General features: G+C 41.3%; 2 protein-coding genes across 2 annotated transcripts; both read left to right on the top strand.

Moving 5' to 3' along the window:
* The first annotated feature begins 460 nt into the window (after window positions 1-460).
* LOC108061007 (uncharacterized) lies at window positions 461-24,751 on the top strand. The gene is made up of 6 exons (XM_017146977.3): window positions 461-976; window positions 6,776-6,955; window positions 19,406-19,497; window positions 19,557-19,682; window positions 21,144-21,482; window positions 22,022-24,751. Exons 1-6 carry the CDS (start codon window positions 461-463, stop codon window positions 23,757-23,759), a joined length of 2,991 nt encoding a protein of 996 aa, XP_017002466.2. The 3' UTR covers window positions 23,760-24,751.
* Window positions 4,334-6,490, top strand: LOC138913919 (uncharacterized). The gene is made up of 2 exons (XM_070219162.1): window positions 4,334-4,798; window positions 4,870-6,490. The coding sequence occupies exons 1-2, from the start codon at window positions 4,796-4,798 to the stop codon at window positions 6,343-6,345; spliced, it is 1,479 nt and encodes a 492-aa protein (XP_070075263.1). The 5' UTR covers window positions 4,334-4,795; the 3' UTR covers window positions 6,346-6,490.
* Window positions 24,752-26,641: the final 1,890 nt, after the last annotated feature.

Below are 26,641 nucleotides of genomic sequence, written 5' to 3'. Positions count from 1 at the left end.
AACGATTTTGAATAATACATTTTGGCGCTTTTGGAAATATATTATAAAGTATTTCAATCTATTTTACTTGTAAATGATCTGGAGGGCAAAAGGAATTCTTAAGTTTTTTAAAATTTCGAATTTGATTTTTAATACACGGACTGCTAATCTGAAGAAATTAACAGTATACATATGTGATTAGATATTATATTACAAGTAAAGCTTTTTTAAACAATATTTTGGCACTCTTTCAAAAATTATAAAATATTTTAATCTGCAAACTTCTAATAAAATAAGTATGAACAGTAACTATATGTTTATTTGCGGATACTATATAATATTACTTCTAAAGCTTTTTATAAGATATTTTCTAACTCATTAAAATATTATAAAATATTTCAATCTATCTATTATATGATTGAGGAAATTCTTAAAATTACAAATAGGATTTTCTCTTGTTTTTCATTTCAAGGTGGTGAGGATGTCGCCTGCTGAGGAGCTTCGCTTGGTCGGAGGATCGGATGCCTACCAGTTGGCGGCGAGCACTGGAGGCGGCGGCGGCGTTGGAGGAGGAGTCGGAATTGGATCCAGAGGCGGCGCAACCGGAGGAGACTCTGTAGGCGATGAGAAAATGAACGATGTGCACGACAAGTATGCGACGGCGTTGTCCCACTTCCTGGACCTGCACTCCAACGGCACGGTGGACATGGAGCGGCTGAGCGGTCCGATCCTAAAGTCGAGCATCAAATCTGTCTACTGGCTGTTCCTCATGCAGTACGCTGCCCTCGCCCTGCTGGGCGTCGTCCTGAACGTGATCATTGTGGTGTACATCATGTACCACCGACTGTACAAGGATGTGACCCATGCGTTCATCATCAACCTGGCGCTCTGCCACTTCGTCCAGTGCGCCCTCGTTCTGCCCGTCTCCCTGATGGTCATGCTCATCGAGAACTGGATCTTTGGCCAGTTCCTGTGCTTCTTTCTGCCCATGCTGCAGGTGAGTAATAACAAAAAAAAAAAATTAAATGCAAGCTAAAATATTAAATAGAAAACATATTGAATTACTTCATTTCTTCAATAATTGAAATATTAGTTAATTTAATTTAATACAAAATATATTCTTATTAAATCGCTTATTAAAAACATGTATTACAATTTTTCCAAATTTTCATGCATAAAATCAAAGTAAAAATAGTTATATTGAAGAGGAAATAAAATAAAATTTACTACATTTTAATTGAACAGTATAACAATTTCAATTGGTGATGCCATTTGAAAATTAACTGGTTGATTTAAATATTTTAAATGTATTTAAATTAAATACAAAATCTAAATATTAAATACCCTATATATTTTACATGATTTAATAAAAAACAAGAGAGAACGCTATAGTCGGGTTGGTGTCCCGACTATCTAATACCCGTCACTCAGCTAAAGGGAGTGCGAACGCTGTGTCGGGTTGGTGTCCCGACTAATAATCGTAACTCAGCTAAAGGGAGTGCGAGGGAGATAGATATATGTTGACAATTTATAAAGCGTATAACTTTTTAATGAATGGTCCGATTTGAAAAATGTCTTCTACATTTCGATAGGTATAAATATACACAACAAAATTGCATTTATACTTCTCGGAAATCTTTAAAGATGTGGGCGCAGGATCCATTTTAAAATCGTTAGTGGGCGATTGTGGGCGTTAGAGGGGGCGTGGCGCTCGGCTAAAATAAACTTGCGCTGCGTAGGAAGCCAAAGAATATGTGTGGGAAATCTCAACCTTCTAGCTTTTGTAGTTTCTGAGATCTCAGCGTTCATACAGACGGACAGACGGACAGACGGACATGGCTCGATCGACTCGGCTAGTGACCCTGATCAAGAATATATATACTTTATGGGGTCGGAAACGCTTCCTTCTAGCTGTTACATACTTTTGCACGAATCTAGTATACCCTTTTACTCTACGAGTAACGGGTATAATTATTTTAAATACTATATAGGGGAGTGTAGGGTAATTTGACGAGTAGGGTAATGTGACGAACTCGTCGAATCTCACATATGAAAAATGTGATGCGCAAACTAGCAAACCCATTCAATTTACTTGTGTTTCAGCAGTGCCAGAGCAAAGATGAGTGGAAAATAAAATCAGGCAAATATATGCACGTATACACGAGATCTTTATCAACAGTTTTTGGTACCTCGCGTTTTTTTATTTTGCGCCGTTTGAGAGTGACACCGATTTTGCTCCAAGTCTACCTTGTAGGGTATCGTGACGAACTTTTTGTAGGGTATTGAGACGAACTTTTTTTATTCAAGAATTTTAACTGTTATCGTTGATTATTTGTAAAAAAAATATAATAATACCAGATAACATTTACTGCTGCAGTTTTATTGTTGTTTTTAATAGTGACGTCAGTTTAATTAAATTTTAAAAAAATTTGCAATTTGACCATTTTTTTTATTGTAAGTTTGGATATTATCTTATTACTTCTTTCTTTTCCGTATCGAAAATAACTTTTCCGTAAATAATATATAAAAAAATGTATTTTTTTGTTTGCTAAAAGGATGGTTTACACCAAACGCTGTGGAATTTGGCTACGTTGAAATTTCGAATCCAAATTTTTTTAGAAATATGCTCAGTAAATGTAAGTAACTTTCTGCTTTTACACTTTTAAAAAATATTGATTTTTGGAGAAGTTACATTAAAGAACAAATCGTTCGTCACATTACCCTACAACTTTTGAAAGTGCAAAAAAAGAAGGGTTCACGCCAAATGCTGTGGGATTTAGCTGCATTGGAATTTTGAATTTCGAATGCTTAGTAGATGTAAGCAACTTTCTGCGTTTACACTTTTGAAAAATATTGATTTTTAGAAAAGTTACATTCAAAAACCGAATCGTTCGTCACCTTACCCTACACTCCCCTACATAATTAATATATTTTCACATCAAAAACAAAGTAAAAATTCCTCAAGTTAAATAAATTATTCTATTTAATATTACCATATTTAAAATGTATAAAAACAGCACAGGATGAAAATCGCAGTCAAAATATTATAGATTATATTGCAGATTAAGTTAATGGATTCTATACGATAATAATAACATTAAATAGTTGATTTTACCGATTTTATAGATACAGAAGTATAGGTTAACTATCCGGTCTAAGGAGTGCATTAAAGATTTCCCGAACAGGTTTTTGGCACATCTAGCCAGGCCATTGTGTCCTCAGTCCTGTCAGCCCCTGTATTTCCCGGCAATCAGTGTTAACTACAGCTCGGTGCTATATTTATCCCATTTGGCTCTGTGTGCTGAGAAGATGGCATCCGGTTGCGCTCGATTGAGCATCGCCTGCTGCTGGCTGGTGTCCTTTAACACAATATCCCAATACCGCGTGCCGGCTGCCCCAACTCATTACGGAAGCCACCGTGTGATTGACACATACTGGGGAGAATGGGTTCGGGGAGTCAGAAATCAGAAATCAGCAGCAAATAGAATCGTATACTTTCATTCGATTTGATTCGCCTCCGTCTGTCACTTTGCGCCTCTTTTGTGCGGCGAAAACAAATGCGACCAGAGGAAGCGCAGGACCCGCGTCCTGTCGAGGATGTGGATGTGGATTTTGGGAGGGTGGTGGGGCAAGGACAGGATCCAGGACAAACCTACTGGCAATTCGATTAGGCCCGCCGTCCGTAGAGCAGACAAATGATTACATTTACAACCTTGACGCTGCAGGAGATTCTATTACGGAGCAAAACGGCATGGGAATGGGAAAAGTAGTGGGGGTGGGAATGGGTAGTCAGGGAGTCGGTAGTCGGAACGGGATATGATTCGATTTGATTGCTATCACAAAGGGCGACAAATAGCTGGCGCACACAAACACAAATTTATCACTGCATAGTCACGTGTGTTTATGTGGGTGAACTCCTGTTCCTGTTCCAGTTCCTCTTCCTGTTCCTTTTCCCCTTCCTGATCCTGTGTTAGAGACTCCATCCCATTCCCGCCTAATGGAATGATTGATGGATGAGAATGAGGAAAAGCATTCGCTGGGTATGCAGACTGGGCTGCCACAAATCTGACAAGTAGCGTTAAATCTGCTCCTTAAAGACCTCAAATCCACAGTTCCAGCCTTCTCCAGAGGATTGGAAAAAAAAACACTCATTTCTGATTAATACATTTTTGCATTTCTGAAAAATGTAAGTATAACTGGCTGTTTCTAGGATTTTTGAAAAACTATGATACGGTCAGCGTTGCCAGACTGCGACCACGCTTTTACAAATTCTGCACCGATTTATGAACAAATAACAATATGCCTATATAGTAGAGAAAAAAGAGGGCTCCGATTTTGCTTTAACGTAAAACCCTTTTCACTTTTTATAACTACCAACTATGCCAATTTCCTTATTTCCCAAAATAAACTTTTAATGTTTATTCAACGAGTTGGCAGGCCATAACGCGATATTCGAATTGGAACGGCCAACCGCATGCAACCGTCTGGCAACTCTGGCCTCTGACAGCTCATTTTAGCACGTGTTGGCAGTCGTTGCAAGTTTAAAATAATACAAGCGAAAATTACTCCGTAATTCGTGTGCAAAAACGGTTGAAGGTGCTCAATATAGCCGGCCAGTGATTCGGGCCAAGGCAAAAATCCAATCAATCTGTTTTCCGCTCTGGTGAAACCGAATTTCTTTTGCAAATCGGAATTTTTCCGGCCGCGCAGCCTGTCAACGTGCGCGCATGCGCCAAGTGCTCGCTGCGAGTTTTTCCAAGAATTCGCTTGAAGAACTTTTTCCTTGGAATTTTCTAAAACAAAAAGGCAATCAGAAATGGTAAGCAGTGCAAAAAGCAAATTGCTGAGACAATTTAGATAGCTTTTTGATTTTTGAAAAATATTTTACAGTCGAAGCGCATTGAATCGAATGGGATTTCCAAGAAAAAGTATAGCCTGCGCAACTGGAAGCGTATGCCTGGAAAACCCGCTCCACTGCCAGAGTCCAATACGAGTCATGAAATAATATATATTTCGGATGACGATGATTCAAATAAGCCGGGCTGCTCGCAGCAAAGTCCTCAGAAACAGCTGAATATGCCCCTGGGCCATCGCATTTATGACAATCTCAAGGAGAACGGTCAACGTCCACCGGATTTGAGTAAAAACATCCAACAGTCGGCTGGACATGACCCACATCCAGATCTCCAAACAAATCCCAGGCTGGCACACAACGCTTTCCTGGACCAATGGCGCTTCAACTGGAATCGCACCTTGAACGAGATCAAGGAGGTTGTTCTCCAGCCGAATGGAAAGCCGATCCTGTCGAACAACGCACTCCAAGAGAAACTAAATGAGCTGCCATTCTCTTCAATCTACCATGAATCGCCTTCGTGTAGCAAGGACTCTACTTTCAAAGAGAGCAACAAGGAAAACTGCCCCAATCAGGTAGATCCCATGTGGAGTTACGATTATCTAAATTTGAAGCCCCCAGAGAAGAGTGAGGCTACTAAGCTTGAAGATATCCTCTCAAGTGAGGCTAAAGAAAATCCAGAGAATCCTGTGTGGAACTTGGATGATCAGTATGTCCAGGTGGAAAATAAGGATCAGATTCCACAGGAAATTTGGCACAAGGACAATCTATGCGATCACTCCGTATCGCAATTCAAGAATCCAGAGGATTTTGCAAACCCCGAAGATTTTAAGGCCAAAATGCAACAGTGGCAGGACATCGAGGCGATTTGCATGCGATTGCGGGGCATCGAAGTGCCAGATAATGTGGGTATTGTCAAGGGTCCCGTCTCCCTCGACGATGTCTTTGAAGTTTTGGGTATTGAGGAGGAGCAGCCGCAGCCAAAAGAAGAAGAACCCATTGCCGGGGGATCCAAAGAGTGTCCAAATCAGGGAGCCGCATCCACTGATGATATGAATCCCAAGGAGGAGGAGGAGCAACCGGAGGCCTATGGCAATATCTTCGAGTATCTGGGTCTTGGGGCAGTCGTGCCACCATCACTAGTAGTCCTGACCGGAAAAGAAGACGCTTTAACCGATTGGACGGACTCGGACGACGACGACGAGGCGACCGATCGGCCAATGGATGGGATAGTTCATACGGTGGCGGAGTCTGAAGAAGAGGATGTGGACGTGGTGGACTTCATTGATGTGGAGGAGTACATTGATGTCGTTAACGTGGACAGGACGGAGGCGGAGAACTTGGAGACAGAGAACCAGAAGGCGGAGAACTTGGAGACTGAGAACCTGGAGACGGAGAACTTGGCTGACAAGGAGCAAACCGATGAGGAGGAGGAGTCCGTCAATGATTCGGGCTCCGATTGGTCTATGGAAAACGAGGATGCGGGGTCGGACTCGGAATCCGACGGGGAATAATCAACTATGTTTCTGTATATTTTGATTTCCGTATTTCCCAAAAATACCTAAATAAAAGTTCGATGTTAGCCTTTGGGAAACTAAAGTTTGCTTTATGAAAAATGTGGTATAATTGATGGATTTTTATAGAAAATAATTGAAACGAAATTCCTTTTTTAAAATAAGTCAGTTTTGGTGCCAAATAATATAATAATATTTAGTGTTAATAAAATAAAGACAACAAAATAAAATTAGATTTTTTTATTATTAATGAGAAGGCAAATTTTAGGTGTAATCGTTGGATTAACTAGCAGAGTTTGGGTTATATTGTTTGTTTCAAAATTATAAAATATTTCGATTTTGAGCATAAAAATAGAGGTTCTTCTTTTTCGTTGGGACTCGATACCTTTAACTATATCAGCTTAAAATGTTTTTATAAATATCTCCGCAGGACATACCGCTGCACGTGGCCATGATCTCGCACATCCTGATCGCCTGGGACCGGATGCGTTGGCTAAACGATCCGCTGAAGGCCCGCCTGCCGGGATTCGTCTGCTGCTGCGCCACCTGGCTGACCGGAATGGTGATTGCCCTGCCCTACCCCATCTACACCAACTACGTGGAGCTGGGGGTGAGTACTGAGCTTACGGAGCACTTGTTACTTTATTAAAAATAAGAATCAAAATGAAAATAAGCGAAATAAGCGAGCACAGCAGCCTGGTTGCCAGGAGGGCTGATCAAAAGGCTCAAAGCGAAGCGCACTAGACCGGAAAAGCGGCGCGGAATCTCCCATATGGCATTCCGTATGAGCATCGAGTGACAGATTCCCGGGAATCGGGGCCTGGGCCTCCACTCACCTGGCTGGGCTGTGACTCTGAAATCTGGCAAATGTGAAAGGGGCCTCAGTTTCCCCGTTTCCCCGTTTCCCATTTCTAGATCAAGTTCCTCGCCCAAGTTTCGTTAACATCGCCTGTCAACGGGCTTCTCTGCCTGCATTTTGCTGCCAAAATATTTGACTTCCCCCTGGCCTCCCCCTCTTAAGTTCGACCACAACAGCAACAAGAGACATAAATATTTATGGGCCATAAAGTGTTGCAACTTTCTGATACACTCCTTCGCCTCTTTGTCACCTCTTTGGGTGTGGACCATGTGGCTGTGGGTGGTCCATGTTCCTTTTCTGGGCTGGCATTGTGTCAAATCATCACTTGCATATATGTATGGCATTCCCCCACTTACCACCCCCCTTACAGACTGCATATTTTGTGAACAGAATTTACCGAAAGTGAGCCAGGAAATGCCGGAAAAGCCACCCTCTAAAATCAGGCATCAAATTCTTGTTTTTAGATAGTTTCATTCCGGTTTGAATTGCTTGCATATAAATTGGTATTTGAGATTTAGTTTTTATTTATAAAAGAGTGAGTAAATACTTCCATTTTATGAGATCCTACTAATATACTTCATATGTTGCATATATTTTATCAAAACTTGGTTTTTGCTTTGCAGAGTTTGTAAGCTTCCTTTAGAGAATGTATTTTAAGTATTTTATTTATTTAAGAATGCATTTTTTATTTATTTAATATTTTGATCTATTTTATAAAAAATTAACTCCTTTGTGTTAAAGCTTATCTAAGTTTGTAAACTTTTTGGATTGACAAAGTTATAACAAACACTTAACACCCATTACTATAGTACTTTTCGATTTTTAGTACTTATTTATTGTAAAATAATGAATATTTACTATATTGTAAACTTTTTTTTAGAGAATGACAGAGTTATAAAAGAAACAGTTAATTCCCAATATTACACCATTATTTTATCGTTCATTTAAGACTTTATATGTCAACTTCTTAACGCCTATCAAGTTCCAATATTCGACTCTCCTCTCATTTATTTGGTGTCATGAATTACCAAGTATTATTATGCTTATTTATGGCTGTGAATCCTCCGTTCCATTAGGCCGTTTCGATCGTTTCTGCAAGTGGTTACCCGAACCTTTGAACTGTGGCCCACATTCCCATGAGTTGATTGAACCTTTGCAGGCAATTTTGTGTAATTTATTTGGCAATTCACTGACCACAAAAACCTGTCACTGCGAGTGGGGCAACAAGTGGAGCACTCCTGCCGGGTGGGTTATCCTCCAGAGGACCGGCTTCCAAATACCGAAATATATACCATACCTTCATACGTACGTAGGCCCAGTCGCCTGTCAATAATTTCATTAATTCAATATTTGCGTATAATTTGATGGCTCCTCTCCAAGGCAACTCGCTGGTTGGAAACTCCCTGGCGAAGCGGGGCTTATTATCTCAAAAGGGGGCCCGCCTGTTTGTCTGCTGTCTCCGCTGACACGCCCCCTAAGCCCCCGCCCTCTGTTTGCCCCAATTTATGAATATTTTAGCATTCTATTACGGCGACACAGGAGCTTGTCTGGCCACCCCCCGAAAAAAAAGAAGAGAAAATATGGGTGTATAAACAATTCCATGTGGACTCTGATTGCCAATTCACAATTTGGCAAACAATCCTCCACCTCGGTGGACGCTTCTCCGTTTAATAAGCAAAAGTTTCCCATAGTTTTCAGCCCAAAAAAAATGGAAAACCCATCCTCACGCAGCAGCCAAAAGTCAAACACTAAAATGAATTGCTCCGCCGGCCAGGTTCCAGGTTCAGATGAGTTCAGTTGGGTTGCCTCCGATTTTCCGATTTTCCGACTTTGCGATTTTCAGATTTCCACATTTTCAGGTGCGGGTAATAAGCGATTTCATAACTGGCCGGCCAGCGAAAAGTTTTCCGTTTGTTTTTGTGTGTTTGGCCTGGAAAAGTGTCAGAAACTTTTTCCACACAAAACAAATTGAAAATTTTCCATATACCTACGCATGCCCCTCGTGTCTACCTTTGGCTACCTGGTTTCCCTTTGTGCGGCGGCAAATTGATTTTTTAAGTTGTGTGTCCCCAAAAAACAAATCGGTATGGAAAAATACAGAAGTCCCTTTACCTTTACCTCCATCAAGTTGGAGGTCCTGTCGCCTGCTCCTACCGCTCACTGCGCCAACGAAGGACCATAAGGAATGGGAAGGGTCATAGGTCATTTCACGTTACCAACTTATCTGCTCAGTGGTTACTCACATAATCCATAGTAGTTTGTAGTTGATTTATGCCTCATGACGTGCGATTTTCGAACTCAATGAGCTGAGGAATACTCCTGATCCATTGTTATGGATTTGTCTTTAAATTTAAATTGAAATTTATGCAAATCTGTTGACTTTTTAATCGGTTTTTCTTCTTTTGCAATTTGAAATGTTTATCTATCTCTGTAATGCTCATCTGAAACTTCTATACCCATTAAATCGTAAAGGCAAAGGTAGAAGTATATATATTCTTGAACAGGATCACTATCACTAGTCAATCGTTCCTTTGTGTGATCAGTTTAAAATCCAATTGAATTTGTGACAATCCCATACTATTCATATATATTTTCTTTCTTAAAATTTTAAATATACATTTAGGGCCGTTTTCTTGTCCGTATGTTAAATTTAAAGTAAGGTTAAAACCTTAAAATCGTATGGGAGAGAGAGATTTTCAACCCTTCTTTAAATTTAACAGGCGGACGAGAAAACGGCTCTTAGAATGAGTAAAGGTAAAACTTTGGACACGTAAGCTGCATAAAATAAATGAATTTCGAGTATTTTAAACAGCCTCCAATTTGTTATATGTTATGGAAAGTTAAAGTGGCCACTCGGATTACAACTTGAGAATCTCTGGGGACATTGATGACAAGGTTTTGCTGCAGTTTAGAGTTGGTACATTTTAAGTTTGTTTTCCTAGCCGTTCGTTATGTATATTTTCGTACAGCTTTGCGAGGCGAGTCCTTTGAGAGGACTGTGAGGGGATTGTGATTGGCGTAGGAGAAAGTTGAGTGCCCCTAAGTTGCCTTCCCCTTCAACTGGCTTAAAACGTTGTGTATGCAAAGAACACGCCTTTGTTTCGTCCCGCCCAAGCCCCTACTTTCCCCTCTACTGTCTATTTGGCCCGCTCTGCGGCTACAGTTTATTTATGTTTACTGTTCAGTTGTTGCTGCCCCATCCCATCCCGCTGCCTCGTTGCGGATATCCGGTTGCCGGCGTTGACTTTGGCACGCGGCGTCTCCTAATCCCCCCCAGCTACTCAGCTACCAACCCACCTACCACCTACAAAACCCCCCTTTTGGTATTACCAACAGAACTTGCCCGGATATGCGCCTGCAAAACGAAAACGAAATTACGCCAAGGGGCTAAGGGGCAGAAAATTCAAGTCACTGCGCAAAAGAAACGGCTAAAGTAAACATTATCAAGTCTACAAAGGATTTCGGGCGGAATTGGGCTAGGACCAGCCAGGAGCTAGGGATAAGACTCTCAATAGATTCCCTCGACCAAAAACGAAACGATTATGGGATAGTTAAGATCAAAGACATTATTCCTTGAATGGCCATCTCTCAATTTTCGAAAATTTATTTATTTATATTATTTGAAATTTTTCAGAAGGCTATTTAAAAATATTTTTAATTTTCCTACAATTTGGAATATTTATTTTAAATGTTTTACATTTTATTTATTATTATTTAAATTTCTTAATAAGAAAGATATTTAACTTGGTTTCAAAAGACTTTTTGAAAACTACTTTTTAATATCTGAAGTATTTATCTTTTTATTTTAATTTAGGATTTAAAATATGATGCCCTTACTTCTCAAAAATAAGTTAAATTTTTAGAAAAAAAATATCTTTGGATGTTACATAAAACGTTTCCATCCAGAATCTAGGATCTAGGGTCCTGGGAAACAAGGGCATTCGGAAGTTTATGGCTCTGCTCTCGCCCTCTTGCCATTTGCCATTTTATCTGGCGCAGAAAGAAAAGAAACTTTAAATACAATCAACTGGCCCCATTTGCCTTGGCTTGGGGCTCGTTGTAACAATTTGTAAAAATTACACATGCACACAGTCTCGCCCACACTGAGAGAAATGGGGGAAGGAGGGGAATAAAGGGGGGCTGTAAGGCTCAAAAAAGACTTCCGCTTGAAGCGGAAATCAAATGTTTATTTGGTCTGGGCTGGATTGGCTTGGTCCACCATTGGGTCTTCGTTCTCATCTTCGTCATTATTGCACATTATGACTGTAACTTTGTTAGTAGGGGGAGGCATTATCCCTTTGCCAGGACTTAGAATCCTTGGCTGCGTGTGTGGGGCTTATTAAATTGCCATTTCCCAGGTCCAAGTGCAAGTCAAATGCAAATTGCTCCATTGTCAGTGCAAATTAGTTGATGTGTCCTGGGATCGAAGGATTGCCATCCCCCAATGGCAGTCCCGCATCTCTATATATACTCCATATATATACTCTACATGCATTGGGTAATTTCAAAGTTTATCAGCAAATGGAAGCTACAAAACTGTGACACTTCAACATCCATCAATCCATCATTTTACACATGTTGTGTGTGAAGGACTCGTCAAGGACTCGACACTGACCGCAAGTTACCGAGAAATTCGCACTCGACAGACTGCAGTTATGAGATTGTCCTTGAATTCCTAGATTTTCTGCCAAATAAGGATAATTTCTAGGTAAAGATAAATTAGCTGCATGATCGGAAATATGTAGGGAAATATTTTTAATTAAGTTTTAGATTGTTTTTTATGTGAGAAATTTAACTACGAAATTTCATCAACTTGAATTCGAAAATGTTACAACATTTACAACATTTTTGTCTTATTTCACTTTCGTATATATGTAGTTTTTTTTCACTTGGCCTTTGAGGAGGGTCAGCTCTTGGGTAAAGAGTTCCCGAGGAGCCTTCAAGACGCCTACCCTCTAAGTATTCCCCCGACCCTCTGCCCCCCTCCCCCTCTTCTGCTTTGTTGATTGGCATTTTCAATTATTAAGCAGGCAGACGTAAATTCATTTCCAGAGCAATTCACACTGAAAGCGAAGCCAAACACACAGTAAACACAGCAGGGGTAGTAGGAGAAGCAGTAGCGGTGGGTGCAGCATTACCACCCAAGGACACCTCCCTCCCCCTTTTGGGGGAAGGACCTCACATGTTGGCGCATAAAATTCTTATTGGTGAATCGTGAGATTTGCACTGCAAGTGGCCAGCCAGTCCATGTTGATTCCCATTCCCATTCGCATTTTCAGTTTCGTTTCCTTTCGTTTAACGGAATTTTAATGGCCAGCGATGATGTTGCCCATCGACGAGTCCTTCTCCTCCTGTTGCCATTGCAAATTGCGTGGCAATGGCCAGCCAGGATCAGTGAGGAAGGAGAGCAAGGACTCTTTTATGCGTGCTGCAATCGCCCGTAAGGCAATCAATTTTTATCACCCCCCAAAGAACCCAACCCCCAACGCCCCAAAGAAGCAACAGCTGGCTTGGCAACTAATGACATTGATAATGGAAAGGCGGGGGGAAACGGGGGCTCGGGCTTCTGGTTTTGGCTATGGGGTGTCAGGGGTTAACAAATGGCAAACGACTTTGACAAATTCCCAATGCAGAAAGCTGTTGAAAGCAGCCGTTCGCCGCTTCCTACCTTTACCCCTTCTTTCTTTGGGCCTCCCCTCTGAAGTTCAGGTGATTCAGAGTTCAGGAGTGGTTCGTTCGATGCTCCAGCGAATTCCTGGTAAACGTTTTACATATTGTAAAATAACAATATCAACAAATTCAGTGAAAAGACAGCGGCAAAGAGCAGACAAGCAGACAGTAGACAGAAGACATCGAGATGGAGTCAAGCGAGGGTAGTTAACTTAGTTTTTTTGAACAGAATTAATACTAGAAATAATACCAGAAACAATACAAAAAATTATACAAGAAATAATACTAGAATTAATACAGAAATGTTTTTTAACTTTAAGACTTTTGATAATAGTCCATGTTGAATATTTCATGACTCTGTTTTAAAATGCTGGAAGATATACGGCGCTTAAAAAGTTTAAATGGGCTTATTTGAAAAATATATTTTTGGAGATACGTGATTTGTTTATAACCTTTTACAAGTATATTTGTCAATTTTCTTCAAGGGATTAGAAACTCCTCAAGCCACCCTAGGACCAACAGAGCCACCCTAAATTCCCCGAAACACTGGGGGATGTCAAATTTCTGCCTGCCAGAGGCCGTGAAATGGCAGCTCAAATTTCGTTATAATATTTATGCGCTCCCTGTGTTCATGTGTGTGTAGATGGATGGGCGGGTGGTTGGTTGAGTGCTTGGGTGGTGCAGGGGATGTATTGCTTCGTTGCCAAGTGCGCACTTTAAAGCCCCGCTTTGGATTTGTGCGGTCGCCTCAATCGGGCGCGGGTTGTACTGCTTTCCACCTCGAAAAGGACCCGACGCCCCGGTTAATGCCACTGTTATTGTGCGGTAAGCAGCTTTGGGCCCCAAATCACTTGGCCCTTGCGAGACAAACGAGCCCTGGAGTCCGATGGTCCGACAGTCCAGCGACAGTCGAAAGTTCGGGGGGTTATTAGTCGCCATTCACGCTCATCACATCGAAATTAGAATTCAACAAAGGCAACAAAAGTTTCAAGTGCCAAGCACTCGTAACAAGGTTAGGAGTGTTTTTTATATGTATTTTTGGCAATTGTATTCTCGTATTCTCAGCCAAGGTACAATGTGGGTACTTATATTTGTGTATATATTTACACAAAGTGGATATTTTCTGTTTGCCAGTCGGTCGGCCTTCCATTGTTGTTATGCGCATAAGCATAAAATATTAATAGCATCAAATGCAAGCTGGGGGGGGGGCTGGGGGGTGGATACTTTGAAAATGAAAATAAACACGCATAAAAATGAAGTGGATGTGGAATGGGCTCTCGAGCATGCAATCCAAAGTCTTGACTAAATTTCCAACTGATTTCCCCGATTTTTGTTCTACCCATCCACACAGCCATCTTTGGCCAATCCGAGTGGATCCTATCCCTCAGATCGGACAGCGGTTTTCCCCACACTACCGCACTGCCATGTCCTTTTACACGCTTTCCACTTCGTTTGCATTTTCCTGTGTCACTCGAAACAAGCGAAAAAATAAAAACGATGGCGGAGGGGGCGATATGAAAACCAAAGTCTAGAGCTCTGCCTACATCCTTGTGGTTGAGCACTGGGAGAAAAAATAAAATAATTTAGAAGAAGAGTTTTTTTTATTAAAAAACCTTGAATATTTTGTTATTTTTTTTTTAAAGAAACTTAGATATATTATTATAATATAATAATATAATACAGGATTTCCAATTTCACGTTTTGTAGGCTTACAATTTTTTTTTAATTTAATTTTTTATTTTTAATTAATTATGTGTGCTTAGTATGCATTACTCGTTTAACAATTTAAAATTAGTTTCTTTTATTTTTATAAATTAGAATAATAACATGCATGCAAACTTACTGGATTTACTATGGAACAATAGAAGATATTTCCTTTGATAACATATATTCGTATTTTCCTGTCTCAGTGTCCTTATGGTTCCGTAGTCTTGTATGTTGTGTGTGCGTAAGCTCTTGTTTCTGTATGTTTTTGTGCACTTTACGACTTTAATTATGTAAGTACATAATTGTGTTATTATCGTAAGCTCGCAGAGCGCAACACATGCCGGTTACCAAGGAGGGTCCGAGTTCGTGTCCGGGTCTGGGTTCTGGGTCCTTCTCCGGGGTCGTGATCCCGGTCCCTCGATTCAATGTGTGCTTTTGCTGTGACCTCGTCTGGCCGCTTGGCCAGCATTTTACGGCCATTAAGTCCGGCAGTGTCTTTTTGGGACTCCCTTTCTTTTTTTTCTCTCTTTTTTTCAGCCTACTTACCCAGCTTAAATCTATTCAATGGCCTAACCTTTGGGCTCTGTTTACATTATAATCCCCCAACCCCTCGACCATTTCGTCGTCTGTTCATTGTTTTCTTATTATTTAAATTACGAAATTCTGATTTTAATTATGCATTGTTCCTTCCGCTGCTCCGTCTGCTTCTGCTTCTTCTTCGGCCTTCCGCCGTCCATTAGGAGCAATTTTCCCGAAAATTTGAAACTCCGATTATTGGTAGGCGCCGCTGCCCTCGCTTTAAACTCAATTTCCTCCCCGCCATTTTCCATTTTCCTCTTTCCAATTATTTTCTTTTAATTAAGATGTGAGCGTGTGTGTGTGCTGCTGCCTCGTTTCGATTCAATTATCGCTTTGATGAATATATATATTTAAATATGACCAACATCTGAGGCTGAGCTGATAAATGAGAGTTTTCTTCGATTTTCCCCCTGCTTTGTTTCACTTTTTTTCGCCTCCACTTTGTTCAGCGTGGGTAACGAAAGCCAAGGACATCAAATTTCAAAGGAAAATGTTCCACTCGCAGGTGTAAAAAAAAAGAGAGAAAGAAAAGGAAAAACAAACAAACTTGCCCAACAGGTGGAAAAGCTAAGTTCGAATACTGCCGAAGATGGTGGAGAAAATAGTTCATGCTTTTCCTGATTCACACAGAGATCAATATCCATCTCAATTTTTTTGGGGGGTGAAACTTACAGCCCTTCTCGCTTTTCCCCACTTTCTGTTAAATTATTATTAAGTGCTTTTCATTTCCAGCTTGCCATCATCCAATAACCATACCAAGAAAACCTATTCCTTGTGTTTGCCTTTGCGTTAACTTGAGGGGCAATTCGTCAAAGTCAAAATTGCGACAGTGGAAATGATAATACTTCTGCAGGCTGCAATTTGTTTTGGGGCAGGAGGAATGTGGTTTGGTTTGCTTGGCTTGCCTGCTGGCAGGACGGAAATAAATTGTTATTAATGGGCTTGCCTGTGGCTCGGCTGCTTGGCTGCTTGGCTGGTTACCGGGAATCCGAATCCAGAATCCCCAGCCCAGAATCCTCATTCCAATTCCCCGTCTTCCTTCTCGTCTGCAGTCGATAAATTATTTGGCAACGCGCGCCAAATTGTAAATATCTTTATGCGGGGGCCCAAAAAAGCCCCAATAATGCGAGCCAATTTAATGGGCTGGCCACTTGTTGGATGCTGGGATGCTGGGATACTGGGATGCCTGGATGCTTCCCAGCCATAAAGTGTTTACGGCCAGCGCTCAAATTGATTTGTGCCCAGCACGAATCAAATCAATTGCATTAGTCGTTCGGGACTCCTCCAGAGGTAATCATAACTGGGAAAGAAGGATGGGGGGGATCCTTTGACTTCCTTTGACGGCCATCGCCATAAAGCGGAAGCCAGCGAGGCAGGAGATGATGAGGATGTCCATAAAAAACGCCAGGCAATGAGGAGGAGGACTATATGATTGCGACTCCATATCCAGCAGGAACCGCCAACCGTCAAGGCCATATAGCCATACAGCGAATCCTTCGCAGGACTCTCGCAAGACGCCCCCAGGACTCGTTAAATTGCGTGCAGCATCCGCCGATTCTGCGCCTTCCTCCGCCTTTCTCCTCACAGCGGTTGGCCGCAGCAGCAGTGCACAGGAAGAAAAACAACACCCCCAACAGCTCGTCGAAACTCATTAAAAAGTTTTCCAATTACCATAGCTGCAAAAATATTGACAAGAAATCTTTCGCATTTGCCCATTAACATTCAATAATTCAAATTATACTCTTGCGAGTTCTATAAAAGGGAATATACAAATTATATGAAGTAAAGTTTTAAGCTTGGAATAAACTTAAAAACTAAAACCAACTGCCGATCAAATAGATGCCATAAATTGGATGATATTCTATAACTTAAAGTTCCAATAACTCAAACTATTTTTGGTATTGGTTTAAGTTAAGGAAGTTTGAATGTGTAATTCATGATATTAAATGTCCTTACTTTTATTATTTGTAATATTACTGAGTCAACGTTTGGTTTTAAACAACAGTATCTTAGATTCTTGTTATATGTTTATTAAACTTCAAAAAATTACAAAAAAATTGTAAACTTTTTTAATCTGTTTAGGTGTTTAAAGATAATACAATAAAAGTTTGCTACCCTTATATATAAAGTATATAACTATAGTGTCGAATCGCACTATATTTAGTTACTATTTTTAATACTGAAAATCAAAACTAATTCAATTAGAACTATGTTGTCTAAGCAAATTTCTAGAAATATTTTTAGTTTTTTGGGTAAATGAGCATAGAAGCTCCCTTTTTTCTCGCAGTGAGCCCACCTCTTCGCCCCACATCCCCGCCTCTTTGGTGACTGTTGTCGTTTATTTGCATTTGACTGTGCGCAGTGGGCAAAGTATTCAAAACAGATTTGTTGGCCAGATTGTACAGCGCTAACAGTTCATTACCCAAATGACTGTGGGCCAAAAGGAGCGGAGGGGGTGGAGGGGCGTAGGGGGCGGAGCGCGATGCGATTTGGTTGAAAAGGTTTCATTACAATTTCGGGCACTCGCCGAATGGAAAACTTTTCCACAGCCTCCTCCCCTCCGCCTTTTTTTCCCCCTCCGATTGTGCTTTAGTTTGAGATTTGATTTAAAAGTTGGGGCCAAGTTTTAACCGCCTTGAAGGTGGGTGGTGGGAGGGGTGGAAACGCCTGCTGTCGAGGGAATTGCAAACTTTTTAATAGTTATTCATACAAAATCATTTACGAGTGCCCTGCTCCTCGTCGAGTGCCTCCATATGTGTGTGGGAACATACAAACATTTGTATATGAAAAAGAGGGGGTGGAAAATGCGACACAGAAAATAAGGAAACTTCAGCAAGAGTTTGTTCGCCAGCACTTCTGGCGGAATAATTATGCACCACATAATGTGGCCTCATCCTCATCCGACGAGAGCTTCTGGCCTTTGAGTCTCGCATCTGGCCGGTTGACCGATGATTCGCATGATTGATGAAGCAGTGCGGTGGTTCCGGTCCCCTCCAATCCTCCAATTCAACAATCCAGCAATCGTTAAGACTTAAGCCCACTCAGGATATCAGGGATACCCACCTGAGATACGCACCTGCCATCTCCTGTAGAGCAGTTTAATGAGAAAATAACTTGGATGCGGCCACAAATTCATTTCCGCCCTTTGTTTAATTTCCTTCGCTATCCGAAAAACTTTTCGCTACGCGCGAATTCATATGTAATTACAATTACGAACGACGTAATCTCAGTTGTTTCGTAGGGGAATGGGAATGGGAATGTGAATGGGGTGGTGATGGGGAGGTAGAACCCACCTGCTCAGGTCAGGGTCACGGTCGAGGTCGCTCGAAAAGTGGCGCGAAAGTTGACTGTGTTACGTACACCTGATACTCGGGGTGGCGAAATTGGCGGACAAGTTGATTCAATTAAAGCTTTTCGCATGCCAATCGATAGACGTCCAGACATCAAAGAACATTGTTTAGGGAACCTCACCAACCTGAGCCCACAAAACCCCACGCTGTAATTATAAAATCAATGAAAATAGTTTTTCCCTTTTCCATTTTCTATACCATTCCTACCACCAATTCGAAATGTCAGTCAATGAACTCGGTTCGAGTGTTCTGCTAACCCCGATTTTTTAAATGTAGCTAAATGATTGTTGGCTAAATGTTGGCTCCTGCAAAGGCTGAACAGTCAAATCAATTATTTAGACGCTTCACTAAAGTGATTTTTTGATTTTAGTTCTTTGATAAAAACTGGGTCAGCCAACTAGAACGAAGACAGGAACCACGACTAAGTGGTTTGCACCAAAGAAAATCTTTTTAAATATTTAAGATAGTAAAGTTCTTAAGAGTTCTACGATTTGTATTTGAATTGAAGCTACAGAATATAACACAGAGTATTATTTATATTTAAAACCTTTTTTCTGGTATATAGATGCCAAGTATCTATAATTTTTAGAATTTAATTTAAATAAAAAGTATTTTTAATATTTTAAATATTTTAGATAATAAAATACTAAGAACTTTGTATTACCGAATGTTATCGAAGTTAAAAACAAAATATAAACTTTATAATGTTTGTATGACTTATTATTGTGATATTATAAAGTGAATACTACAGAAAACAGGGTTTATATTATTTAGTATTAAAATCAGTATATTTGTAACCATCTTTCTGGTATATCCAGTATTTAATTTAAATATCAAGTATTTTTTCCTGTTTTTATCAGATTGTTAAATAAACGGATATTATTTGTTTTTACAGAACTTAATACCAGAGCTTTCGGGGATCGGATTGTGTGTGGTCAACCTGATGGACGACATGCAGGAATATACCCGTGGGCTCTTCCTGCTTATGTGAGTGCCCCACCCTCCGGTGCAATGGAAACCCACCTGACCTCCGTTTCGATTCACAGGTACTGCGGTCCGGCCATCCTGCTGTCCTACCTGTACATCCGCACCTCGCAGGAGCTGCGTCCGCCCGACGGACCCTTCGCCGTGATGATGTACGAGCACCGCGCGGATGTGCGGATCCGCCAGAGGTGAGCCTTCGCCGTGATTAAGCTGAAATATTAGGCCAGCTTCCTGGCTATCTGGCCATCTGCTAATTGGGCTGATTAATTCGGTGATTTGCCAATCAGAGGCGGCTGTCCAAGTAACCCGATTCGCAATCACTCAGCCGGCGGACCCGTGGACCAACCCCTTTGGCCACCGCTAATGAGCCGTCGTCCTTCCAGCGGCTGCTCCTTAACGAGTTCCAATTTCTTGAGTCACTTTTTCTGCCTTCCCCTTTTCCACTCGAAGCGAGACGACAAAGACGTTACTCTGCTCCTTCCCTTCATTACTTTAATTGAGAAGTTGTAGGACCTGGCATATTTTCAATTAATCACTAATAACGTTTTATATTTAAACTAAACAGAAAAGAAAATTGCAGAATGCATTTGGAGTGGGAACTAATATTATAAAATGATTAAATGCCTTCTTTTATAGATTTTTTTAAATGAGTATCAAAATTTCTTAATCATAATAATTAGGAAAATAATTATTTCCAATGCCTATTTTGAACACTTGATTTAAAGCGAACTTTTAACATAAATAAATGATACTCAAATAACACAGGTCGACAAAATTAAGACTTTTTCTTGGCCCAAGCATAAACGCTACAAAACCTGAAAGAATTTTAGCTGTAGATTCATACCTCATACTTGGAAACTTTCCATCACGTCGAAGTTTTTAGAAATCCGTGGTCAAAGTTCCAAATTTTCGCTTTTTAGGCACTTTTTGTGGCTTAATAGCAAGAAAACCTTTCGTAGCCCAGAGCCACAATTTAGCGGAATTGGTACCTTGAACCTTTAACTTCAAGAGTGTCCAATCACAAAGCTGGGCGACCTCTATATCTTTAGCTACAGTGGATTTTACAGAAGTACTTTTTGTCACTTTTTTCATCTATAGTAGCCTGATATTTCCCTTGTTGAACTGAGACCCGTACACATACAATACATTAAAAATATCAGGCTACTATAGATGAAAAAAAGTGACAAAAAGTACTTCAGTAAAATCCATTGTAGCTAAAGAAGTAGAGGTAGCCCAACTTTGTGATTGGACAATCTTAAAGTTAAAGGTTCAAAGTACCTTTTCCGCTAAATTGTGGCTCTGGACTACGAGGGGTTTTCTTACTATTGAGGAGCAAAAAGTGCCTAAAAATCGAAAATTTGGAACTTTGACCACGGATTTCTCAAAACTTCGACGTGATGGAAAGTTTCTAAGTATGAGGTAGTAATCTACAGCTAAAATCCTTTCAGGTTTGGTAGCTTTTATTCTTGGGCTTTTTTTTTGTCGACCAGTGTAATTTTAAATTAAAATTATTTTATAAATGCAAATTGTAACTGACCAAAATAAGCTTGTTTTCAAACTTTTAAAATACTCTTCTCAGGATGTTCCGAATATAATATATTTATTTATAATGTATATTATATCTTTATTGTATTGTACTATATTTATAGGAACTCCTCGACCTCATCGGTGGAGCCCCGCCAGTTGAGCGGTGGGGGCGTGGCTGGGCTGAGCAATGGGGGCGGCAGCTCCGCCCGCTCCTACGACTTGTACAGTGCCGAACTGGATGTGCATCGCGAGAAGCGGAAGCAGCGCAACTTTGGCAGCATGGCCGCCACCCAGGTGGTGTGCATGTGCCCGCTGATGATCCTGCGCTTCGCCAGACTCTCGCTGGAGGAGACGTACGAGAATGCGAAGCACTTCGACTTCACCTACCTGATGTTCGTGTGGGTGGCCTTTCTGCCCACGGTCATCTTCCCGGTCATCTATGCCTCGCAGATTTTGCCCAGGTAAGTTCGCCATAAAGAAGCATCCTTTAAGAGTTTTTCATAACATTTTGATATAAATAAAGATGAAATATATCTTATCGTATGTCAATGTTCATTTAAAATTGGAATGCTGAGAGTAAACTGATTTCCTAAAATACCAAATTGATCATTGATACCCACTTAATCTTTCCAAAAGTAATTTTCCAAAACCCCAACACAAATAAAAAATCTTAAAGGTTTTATGAATAAACCATTTTACTATAAATAAAGATTATATTGATCTTATTTTATATAAATATTCCTAAAAACTCTTATATTTATAATCTATTTCTTATAGATAAGTAGTTTGATAAAATATCAAATTAATATGTCCATTCTTCATTAGTCCCCTTTTTATCTACATTCAACTTTTGGTGTAATTTATAAAAATACTAAATTTTCCGTTTCAATTGTAAATATATTTATAATTTATATGAAATTCTGGAATTGATATGTTGATAATTATTTCCCCCTTTAACTTCATCCAACATTTCTTCTTGGGACTTCCCCAAACCCCACAGAGATGAACAGGAGCGTCTGAGGGGCTACTTCCGGCTCTCCTCGAAGCGCAAGCAGAAGACCCAGCGGCGCAGCGATGCTGGCGGAGCCGGCAGCTCCCGCGAGGATTCCATCGAGAAGGACGAGGCCTCAAACACGACGAGTGTCCACCATGCCGCCGCCGGCTCGTCCGAGCAGCAGCCGCCGTCCCACAAGCATGCGTCCAAGTTGCGCGGTCACGAGAGGGAGGTGCGTCTGCCAGGATCACACGGATCCTCGTCATCGGGTGATCGCTACACAGGAGCACCCTATCGCCAGGGCAAGGAGAGGGACAGGGAGAGGGAAAGGCTAAGGGCGGGCGGTCGAGGGGCGGGCGATGCGGGGGTGGTCAACAATCTGGGCAAGGATGTGCGCGGCAAGAAGCACGACGTCAAGATCAACATAATTTCGGATGGAGGCGTGGCTAGCCACTCGGGGCACCGGAACAAACAGCCGGGCAGCAACAGCAGTAGCAACAACAACAATAACCATCGGAGTCGCCCCAATCCCGGTCGCCATGGCCAGAGCAAACTGACCGCCGAGTGTCTGTCCAATGTGACCGCCTCCACTTTTTGCAACAGCGGCACCGGAAACGGAAATGGGAATGCCAATGGAAATGGTCTGAGTGGCGTCCTAATCCCCGACGACAGCAGCACCAGCAATTATGGCGACGGCGAGGAGAGCTCGGTGGTCAGCAGCATGATGGTGGGTCCGGCATCGCAGCATCGCTGGCCGGGATCGGGGGCACAGCGGCACAGCAAGGACGTGACGTTCAGCGAGTGCGGCGGCAGCAGCAGCAGGAGCAGCACCTTCTCGTCGAGCACCCTGGAGCGGGACCTGGAGATCATGGACCAGCTGGAGCGGGAGCGCAGCATGGACATCCAGGAGATGCTGCTGAGGGAGCGGGAGCGGGACAAGGTGCGTCGCCAGTTGCCGGACATCGAGAAGCTCTACGCCCAGCGCTCGCCGAAGGGCAAAAGGGGCGAGGCGGCTGGAGGATTGGCTTTGGTCATGCCCGGCAGTGATCCACTGACCTCCAGCCTCTCGGTGTCCACGGAATACAGCCTGTGCTCCACATTGGAAACCAGCGGTGGCGTTGGCCACGAGGAGCAGCAGCAGCAGCGACATCTGGAGGAGGTGGACGAGGAGGAGGAGGTGGTGCCGCCGGACTTTTATGACAGCTATACGCCCGGTGGCTCCCAGAACTTGCCACCCAATTCGGGAGGCGCTCCACCTCCTTCGCTGGCCGCCACCGGCTCCTCCTCCTCCGTCATCGTGCCCGCCTATCAGTACCAATACAGCCGCAATCGGCTGAGCCGGAAGAGCTCCGGCTCCGGGTCGAGCCATCACCACCATGGCGGCGGCGGTGGTGGTCATCATGGCCATCATCATGGCCAGCATGGCAGCGGGGGCATTGGAGGCGTGGCCAGTGGCCGGGGCTCCAAGCGGGACAGCTTCAATTCGCTGAACGGCACCGATCTGATGGCCGGCGCCTTCTGCGAACTGGATCCCACGCAACCGCTGAACAAGATGGCCGTGATCGAGGGCCGGATGCGCAGGAGCAGTCCGCGGAATGCCAGCTTCAGCTCCGGATCGGGGGTGTCCGGGGGGCGCAGTTCGATGAAGTCCTCGTCGCGGGACTATGACTATGGGCACGGCTCCTCCTCGCACTCGGCGCATCCGGAGTTGGATTTCAGGGAGAATATCTTTGCGGAGCTGTAAGAATGTGGATAGATTGTAGGAGAGAAATATCGAATATTTCGATATTTTCGATATTGCTCGGGGTTAGATTTTCGATACTATCGAACATATCGATATTTTTCAAGCCCTAGAAAACAGATGCTAAACGACGAGAGATGGGAAACGAAAAGCTTTACGGTTACGGATTTGCAGGAGTTTAAGTAGGACAATTTGCAGGAGCTGTACGCTTTTTTTTACGGGTAGGATACGGGTGGGGTTGTCTCTTTTTTTTTTTTAGCAAAGGCAGTTGCTCATTCGGAGAGGAAAACAAAGTGAGAGGACTACGAAATACTTGTAAGGAACTCCAGTCAAACGGAGAGATACAGATACATTTACACCTAAATGCATAAGAGATACTAAAACAAAAAAAAACAAAGATCTATATAGACCGAGTTATTGGATTACTTCGCCCAACTGGTTGTTGACTAATGTTTGTTGATTATTGCGATCGGTGGCGAGATCACAGATCACACAGATCGCAGATCGCAGTTTATAGAACAGATCAGAGTTTAGAGAGAAGTGAAAACTGTGCCAAGAAAGGGAGTGGAAAGGAAATATATACATGTCTTTTAAATGTTGCTAACTTTGTCGGGAGGACGGGAGGGCAAAAGGATGTGCCAGTGTTTTTAAACTTTCCCAAGCTACATACATACATATATGGATATATACAATACGATATATACATTAGACATATGCTAAGACATATTGAATATTACCAAATCAAATGCAAAGTTTATTGAATGTTAAATCAAAGTCAAAATACGAAAATACAAAAATACGAAATACAAAATCCAAAATCGGAATAAACCATTAAAGTTATAGCTGTAAGCCAGGGCAATTCTTCAGAGCCCCAAAGAATTGCGCCCACACACTCACACATACACTTTTTGCGGATCCATTTGGGATTCCCCCCTCAGAGACACAGATTCAATTTGTTGGGCCAGATCCTGATCCAGATCCAGATGCGGATCCTAGATATATATATATATATATAGACCCACATACTTACCCCTACTTGTGCTACTGTCCGTGCGTGTGTGTCTAGCGATAAGTTCATTTTTTCTGTGCCGCTCCGCTGGCTGTTTTGTTGTGGTGGTTCGGTGGTTTGATGGTTCGGTGGTGCAGTGGTGTGAGCAAAACTAATAAAAACAAATTTTATGTGAGTTGAACACACAAAAGCAAATCTCTCATTGACAGCGTTTTATTTGGGACTTGTCCATCAGTGTATACCATTAAATCCCTTCTTTTTTTGTAGTTCAGCCCCCTGGGCCTCTAGGTAGGCCTCTGCACAGAGAGAAAAGCTGGTAAGATTGGTATGAAAATTTGTATTTAAAATCCTCATTACACTAGTTTACAGCCGAAATGCTCCCCAGCAATTGATGGCAAATTCTGTTAGTTTTAGACCCCTAGATCACGAAAATAGCACTAATTTTTTTTTCGATGGCACAGTTTTTTTTTTAAAGATTTTTTAAAGTTTGAAATGTTAAATTTCGGACTTTTTTCGAATTTCTTCTTATATCTCGGCAGATATCCACTTGGTTGAGCCAGTTTTAGTTTTATTTTAAAGTCAATAGATCAGAGCTTAACTTTGCCATACAGATCAATATGATTGGATGAGTAATGGCAGCGCAGAAGCTTGACAAAGAGGAAAAATGTGTTTTTTGGTCGTCTGTAAGTCGGCTGTATATATCGTAAAAACTCGAAATAAATCCGTTGAAAAATCATAATGGGTACAAACTTAAAGTGTACATTCTACCGAATAGAACAAGCTGGATATGGCCCAAATCCATGGAAAACTGGATTTATGGTGGATTTTTAAAGTTCGGATTTTTCCACTTTTTTCGGTTGACAGAGTCCAAATTTAAGATTTATCATAGGCGGCGACATGTAAACAAAAATAATTGGTGTTGGCAGCCGGGTCACTTAATAGCTAAATCACATATTTAAAAGCTAGAAAATTATTAAAGTGAATTTAATTTTTGAAATTAAGGTTACTTTTTTCATAAGAATGAACTATCCAAATGGATAGTACTTAATTAAAAATACTCACAGTCATAACGCAAGCAATTTTATATTTTTAAAGGAATTTTCAGAAATTAAATTTATTTTATTAAATATTCAGTCGACCCGAAAGCCTTAGTTGCTAGCGCTCTAAAAATCCCCAGTTAGCTCATAGTTTTAACTGTAAGTTAGCTTTATATAAATAAATAAATAAATAAATAAATTTATTTTATAATTTTCTAGCTTTTAAATTTAGCTATTTTTTGATCCGGCTGCCGTCACCACTCATTTTTGTTTACATGACGCCGCCTATGATAAATCTTAAATTTGGACTCTGTCAACCGAAAAAAGTGGAAAAATCCGAACTTTAAAAATCTACCATAAATCCAGTTTTCCATGGATTTGGGCCATATCCAGCTTGTTCTATTCGGTAGAATGTACACTTTAAGTTTGTACCCATTATGATTTTTCAACGGATTTATTTCGAGTTTTTACGATATATACAGCCGACTTACAGACGACCAAAAAACACATTTTTCCTCTTTGTCAAGCTTCTGCGCTGCCATTACTCATCCAATAATATTGATCTGTATGGCAAAGTTAAGCTCTGATCTATTGACTTTAAAATAAAACTAAAACTGGCTCAACCAAGTGGATATCTGCCGAGATATAAGAAGAAATTCGAAAAAAGTCCGAAATTTAACATTTCGAACTTTAAAAAATCTTTAAAAAAAAACTGTGCCATCGAAAAAAAAATAATTGCTATTTTTGTGATCTAGGGGTCCAACACTAACAGAATTTGCCATCAATTGCTGGGGAGCACACCAAGAATATTATTTTGTAAACTAGTGTTATATATCTGA

This window comes from Drosophila takahashii, chromosome X (genome assembly GCF_030179915.1).
Source record: "Drosophila takahashii strain IR98-3 E-12201 chromosome X, DtakHiC1v2, whole genome shotgun sequence".
NCBI classification, from domain to species: Eukaryota; Metazoa; Arthropoda; class Insecta; order Diptera; family Drosophilidae; genus Drosophila; species Drosophila takahashii.
The sequence above is the reverse complement of the archived record's forward strand: the minus strand, read 5'-3'. Positions and strand labels throughout refer to the sequence as shown.

Excerpts from the sequence above, each read along its gene's own strand:
- LOC108061007 (XM_017146977.3), top strand. The coding sequence starts at position 461 with ATGTCGCCTGCTGAGGAGCTTCGCTTGGTCGGAGGATCGGATGCCTAC. Across the intron at positions 6,956-19,405 it reads CCAACTACGTGGAGCTGGGG|AACTTAATACCAGAGCTTTC; the intron begins GTGAGTACTGAG and ends TTGTTTTTACAG. Across the intron at positions 19,683-21,143 it reads GATGTGCGGATCCGCCAGAG|GAACTCCTCGACCTCATCGG; the intron begins GTGAGCCTTCGC and ends CTATATTTATAG.